At 44.3% G+C, this 6,000-nt stretch overlaps 1 protein-coding gene across 2 annotated transcripts in view; it reads left to right on the top strand.

The window, feature by feature from the left end:
• The first annotated feature begins 226 nt into the window (after positions 1–226).
• The window catches only part of DHX9 (DExH-box helicase 9), a 28,201-nt gene continuing 22,427 nt past the window's right edge, over positions 227–6,000 (top strand). Inside the window, exons 1-6 of one of the 2 annotated variants that reach the window (XM_060276550.2) lie at positions 227–372; positions 1,528–1,669; positions 2,485–2,625; positions 3,379–3,496; positions 3,682–3,797; positions 4,580–4,728. In XM_060276550.2, coding sequence (XP_060132533.1) covers positions 1,559–1,669; positions 2,485–2,625; positions 3,379–3,496; positions 3,682–3,797; positions 4,580–4,728 — 635 coding nt within the window. In that variant the 5' untranslated portion in view covers positions 227–372; positions 1,528–1,558. The remainder of the gene's footprint in view (positions 373–1,527; positions 1,670–2,484; positions 2,626–3,378; positions 3,497–3,681; positions 3,798–4,579; positions 4,729–6,000) is intronic. The other variant, XM_088673653.1, reaches the window with a different exon arrangement.

Raw genomic sequence — 6,000 nt, 5'->3', positions numbered from 1 at the left:
CAAACAAAGGATGCACATGCAAATGAAGTGAAATAAAAATGCAAAGAATGTAGATACAAATGAAATGAAATTGCAAATGATATACATGTAAATAAAATTAAAACATGGTTGCACGCCGCCCAATCTCCCCCGTTCCGCGCTTTTACGAGCCTCTAGGCTGAAGTCCCGCTTCCATCCGCTTGGGGCTCTCTCTCCCTGGCTCGGCTGCTGCCCGTCACCTCCCCCTAATTGCGCACGCGCAGAAGCGCCGCCATCTTGGCCTCTTCGTGGAGAGCGGTAGAGGACTCGGAGAAGGGAGAGCTGCTTGACGGAGAGAGGGAAGCTCCTATGCTGGCCACTGCTTGAGGCAAAGTTACCCCGGCGCAGGACAAGGTTACATTGAGCAGGATTTAATTTTTTTAAATAATAATTGGTATGTGTTGGTATGAGGGCAATGGCGCAGTTGAGAGAAAATGGGCTCAGCGAGGCAGGGGGTGGGAGTGCGCAGGCGCGACGAGGGGTCGGGGGAAATGGAGTAGAGCTGCTTGGTTTGGTCGACGGGAGCTAGACACGCGTGCGCATTTGTGTTCCATGCTATGTTGGCGTCCGGTTTCATCCACAGAGTCCAGAAGGGTAGAGTCGTGAAACGACCCCTGATTTCCGGGTTTAGTTTTGGCTGTTCAGGGGGGAAACCACGCAAGCGATCTAGTCCGCATATACAAACGAAGGCAACGGTGAACGCCTCTACGTCCGATCCAGTGACGTAGAGTTGGAAGCCGGACGGCGGCAATTTATTTTTATTTTATTCATTATATTTCTGTACCACCTTTATATTTTAATAAAGCTAGAGCGGCCTGCGTTGCAGCCTCAGGTGTTCCTGTTTCATCTGTAAGCCGCCTTGACTCCCTGAGGGAAATTGCCGGATTGTAAAAATATTATCATGATTAGTATTTTATATATACCAAAGTATTGCCGTCAGCAATGTTAGGATAGAAACACAGAATTTTAGAGTGGGATAACAACTATGGAAATAAGTTGCCTTTTCTCTCATGTAGCTGATCTTGAAACAGTGTGGACTCTGCTGACAGGGGCTGATAAAGAAGCCACAGTCCAAAATATCTGGAGGCTGTGGTAAATGTGAGAGAGCTCTGTCGGTAGAGCATGAGACTCTTAACCTCAGGGTCGTGGGTACGAGTTCCACATTGAGCAAAAATATTCTGCATTGCAGGGGGTTGGACTAGATGACCCTCTTGGTCCCTTCCAGCTCTGTGATTGTAGCATTATATCTCAGTGTGGCCAATGCTGTCAGAGTCCTGAGTTCCCTCTTGTTTTGTGTCAGCGGCTGCTATTTGTGCCCTCCTAACAAGGGGAAAATGTCATTACAGCTAATGGGGGACATCTAGCTTTTAGACCTGCCTTCTTGTGCTGCCTGGGACTCCTGGGAGCTATAGTTCAGAATACTGGAGGGCCGATTGGAGAAGGCTGCTCTGGAGAAAGAAAGTCAGTCTATGCCCTAGTGCTTTAAGTATCTTTTTCAACCTCCCACAGTAGGGGCTGCACTACTCCACCCTGTTTTGCCATGGGGGATGTGAAGAATTTCCTGTATGCTTGGTGCGGCAAGCGGAAGATCACCCCAGCTTACGAAATTCGTGCTGTGGGCAACAAAAACCGACAGAAGTTCATGTGTGAGGTGAGAGCCTGTTTGTGTCTGAGGAGCTCAAAGCAGCTTTGCTTCATCTTCATGTGCTCGTGCAAGTTGCTTGGAAAAGACTATTTCCTAAAGCTGGGATGGGGAACATTTTGCATGGGCCAGTGACATCTCTTGTCTAGCACCAGGTGCTTTTAGGTGCTCTCCAGAGACTGCATTAAGCAGCCCTGGCCCACACCCTGCTTCATCCAGCGAAACAGTCCTCCATCCCCATTGCCACTTGGCAACTGCAGCCACACCCTGATTTAAATTGTACTTTTTACGGCAAACAGGCAATGGGAGTTGTTCATTGTAAACATAAGTTGCTGTATGTTTTGCCATTCAATCCTTTCACTTGAAGAAGTCTCAAAAGCAGCATGCCCAGTTGTTCTTTGCACTTTTTAGTTTTCCAACTTGAAGTCAGTTGGAAATGGTATTTGTGATGAGCTGGTGTGTTGTTGGGACTTCCCATGTTTTTCCTTCCTAAGCCTGTGTATCCACTCTTTGTGTATCCACTCTTGAGAGCCAGTGTGGTGTAGTGGTTAAGAGCTGTAGACTCATAATCTGGGGAACCGGGTTCGCTTCTCTGCTCCTCCACATGCAGCTGCTGGGTGACCTTCGGCTAGTTACACTTCTTTGAAGTCTCTCAGCCCCACTCACCTCACAGGGTGTTTGTTGTGGGGGAGGAAGGGAAAGGAGAATGTTAGCCGCTTTTAGACTCCTTCGGGTAGTGATAAAGCGGGATATCAAATCCAAACTCCTACTCCTCCTCCTCTTCTTCTTATTCTTCTTCTTCTTCTTCTTCTTCTTCTTTGCAGGTTCGGGTGACAGGCTTCAACTATACTGGCATGGGCAACTCCACCAACAAGAAGGATGCCCAGACCAACGCAGCAAGGGACTTCCTCAATTACCTGGTTCGAGTGAATGAAATCAAAAGTGAAGAAATCCCAGCTTTCGGAGTAAGTGTTTCTGTTCTGGGGGATATATGATGTGGTATGTAATGATTTTATAATCAAGGCTAGGTTTACTGTCAAGGACCAGGATATGGTCGGAAAGCATATGAAACGTGTCTAGGTCTGATCAAGTGACTACCTGGGAACCATATGTAAGCTGCATTTTTTCCAAAAATGTGCTGCAAGGAAGGCCTTGTATACTGAACTCGCAAAATACTTGTGCAAAGTTGCTAATGTTTGTGAAACTTGCATAGTTTATTGCTGTGGGTGATATTTAAAGATTGTATCCACCTAAGTTTTACTCAGAGTAAATCTATTGAAATCTATAGTAATGTCAACTGATTTCAGTGAGTCTGCTCTGGGTCTGACTAACATTGGAGGTTTTGTCTTTCCACCCACTTTCTAAGGGTTAGAATCGTTCTTAAAAGAAAAGAAAGCTGAGGCACATACCGGTAGGAATGTAGAGCCCGATGTGGGGAGGACATGTAAACATACAAGCCTTTTAAATTACAATATTTCCCGATCTGCATCTGTAAAGGAATTGTGTTTATAGTTTTATCACTTGTTGTTGCTTGGGGCTCCTTCGGAAAGGATGGCAGATAAAAAATTAATTAAAAACACAGATACATATACCCCAGTTTTGCAGCTTTTTAAGTTGATTATGAAAGGAAAATGCTTAACAGAGTCTGGGTCACGTTGGGGATTGGGGACTCTGAAGAAAGCAGCATTGTAATTCACAAAATACTTGTTCTTGCTTAGGCGGGAGCTGTGGGTGCTGGTGATGGAGAAGTGGCTGGAACAGAAGAAGGTGCAGATGGGTTTACTGCTCCTTTGGGAGGGCCGATTCCTCCTCATCTGGCTCTCAAAACAGAAGTAGGTAAGGCATTGAACACCTGTGTCTTACATGGCATATTCTGTATGTGTTGCACTCTTTGTGCTTTATAAATCAAGAGGTTGGGAAGACAGAAATGGTGAGACTTGGGGGAATTCTATTAAAATGTACTCACAGCATGTGTTTTACAACTATTAGGAAACTATTAGCTTTCTTCTCTTCCCTGATAGATGGCGTTCCTCCTCCTTCTGGAATTGGAGGCTCTGACTATGGGGGAACTCAGTGGGACCGCGGAGCTAATCTGAAGGATTACTATTCCAGGAAGGAGGAACAGGAGGCTCAAGCAGTAAGGGTTGTTTCCCCCCCCTTTCAGTACACATTATAATTTCAGGCCGGTTGATACATAGAAGATACGTCCATATGCTTTTTTTGGTGGGGTGGAATTTGCCGATCAGAAGGTTGGCGGTTTGAATCCCGCGATGCGGTGAGCTCCCATTGCTCGGTCCCAGCTCCTGCCAACCTAGCAGTTCAAAAGCACATCAAAGTGCAAGTAGATAATTAGGTGTACCACTACAGCGGGAAGGTAAACGTCGTTTACATGTGCTGCTCTGGTTCGCCAGAAGCAGCTTTGTCATGCTGGCCGCATGACCTGGAAGCTATACGCTGGCTCCCTCAGCCAATAACACGAGATGAGCACCGCAACCGCAGAGTCGGTCACGACTGGACCTAATGGTCAGGGGTCCCTTTACCTTTACTATTCTGCAGGTAAAGCTCAAATATTTGATATTTTTATCTTCTTGGTTAGCATTTGAAGTAACTTTTGTTACTGTTACCCTTCCTTTAATCTACGGCTATATTTGGGGGATAATGGAATAATTCTGGGCATATTACAAAATCGATTCTCAGGGGTTGCCTGTCAGAACATGTGGAGTCTGCAATACACAGATCTAATGATTTAGTCAAAGTATTGAAGTTGTTTAATTTACTGGGTAAATGCTTATCTCACTTAGCTTGCACACAAGATGATCCAGAAATCTTAGAGGCTGTTTCATCTAATACTGACGTGTAACAAAGTTAAGAGTGGCACTTGTAAACTTTAATTACAAGACATTTGTTTCTTACCATCAGACTTTGGAGTCAGAAGAAGTAGACTTAAATGCTAGTCTTCATGGGAATTGGACCTTAGAAAATGCCAAGGCACGCCTGAACCAGTTTTTCCAAAAAGAGAAGATTCAAGGAGAATATAAATACACTCAAGTGGGGCCTGATCACAACAGGTTTGCTAGGTTTTCACCTTTGTGTGGCTGATAATGTTGAAATGCTTCTTGGCTGCTCTTCACTTTCAAATGGGGAATTTAGTTACCTTAATGTATACGATGAGTAAACAAAGATACAATCAACTATTTCTTTTTAAGTGGCCAAAATCATATTAATTTGTAGGGTTTATTTCTTGCTTTCTTGGTCCGAGTTTGCAACCTGCCTTTAATTGTTGTTGTTTTTTAAGAAAATAAAATAAGGTATTTTATCCACTTTTCTGGTAGGCGTTGAGCAGAATCTCACGTAAGACGGTTTCTTGGGCTCATAAGATTACAGGGCAGAGAACTCTACTGAAGTATCAAAATTTTTGAATTATGTGAAAAGACTTCCTGCATGTAAAAAAACCCACATCAAGGGGATATGGCAGAGAGAAGCTTGTATCTTTGATGAAGTAATTTTCTCTATGGGTCATTTTTAAAAATGCAATTTTCTCCATATGCTATAATGGAATCCTAAGAGAATTTTATCATGTTATTTGTTGATAATAATAATTTTATTATTTATACCCCACCCAACAGCAAGGCTGTTACTGCCATGCTAGTTTAGAGTGATTCCAGCTTGATTTCTCAATTGCACTGGCACCTAATTGCCATTTGCACAGCTCCCTCTGATAGGGGATAGATGCCTTCTGTTAAAAAGGAATACATTTGATTGTGGTTATTTCTTGACAAAACCTATACTCAAGAGACTATATGTTTAAACAAGCCTTTGAAAGGAGTCTGCCAGTGTTGGTAGCTCTGATCCAGTCACTTGCTGGATCCTCCCTGTCCTCAACCTCTGCTCCTTCTGCCACTTTTTCTAGCCATAGTCCAAACTGTGTTCCCAGGAAAGCGCACTGTTCCCTAATGGCAGCTGCTATTTGTCAGTCTCTCTAATCTACCATTGCCAGGAGTGGAACATAGCCCCCATAGAGCTGCATTCTCTCTGCTGAGAACATAGTTTTGTGTTTTGGCAACTGCCCGCCCCATTTCTCTCCTTCCTCTCAAGGAACTGTTACCATTGTTTGACTTCAGCTTTCCAGAGAACAGCCAGTCTTCCGGCTACAGTGCTGCTTTTGAAGCTGAGTTTGCAAGAGGTCTGTATTTTAGTGTCCTATATTTGCACTTGAAGAACAGAAACAGGCCTGGTGACACACTTCCCGGGCAAGGAGGCAATTCCCCTGTGTGTGATCCCTTCTGGCTAGCAAAACAACAGCAACAAGAAAGCTGTGTCACTTCAACTGTCTCTGAAAA

Source organism: Zootoca vivipara, chromosome 7, assembly GCF_965207765.1.
Source record: "Zootoca vivipara chromosome 7, rZooViv2.hap1.1, whole genome shotgun sequence".
Taxonomy (NCBI): Eukaryota; Metazoa; Chordata; class Lepidosauria; order Squamata; family Lacertidae; genus Zootoca; species Zootoca vivipara.
Note: the sequence above shows the minus strand (reverse complement) of the source record. Positions and strands in the feature narration are given on the sequence as shown.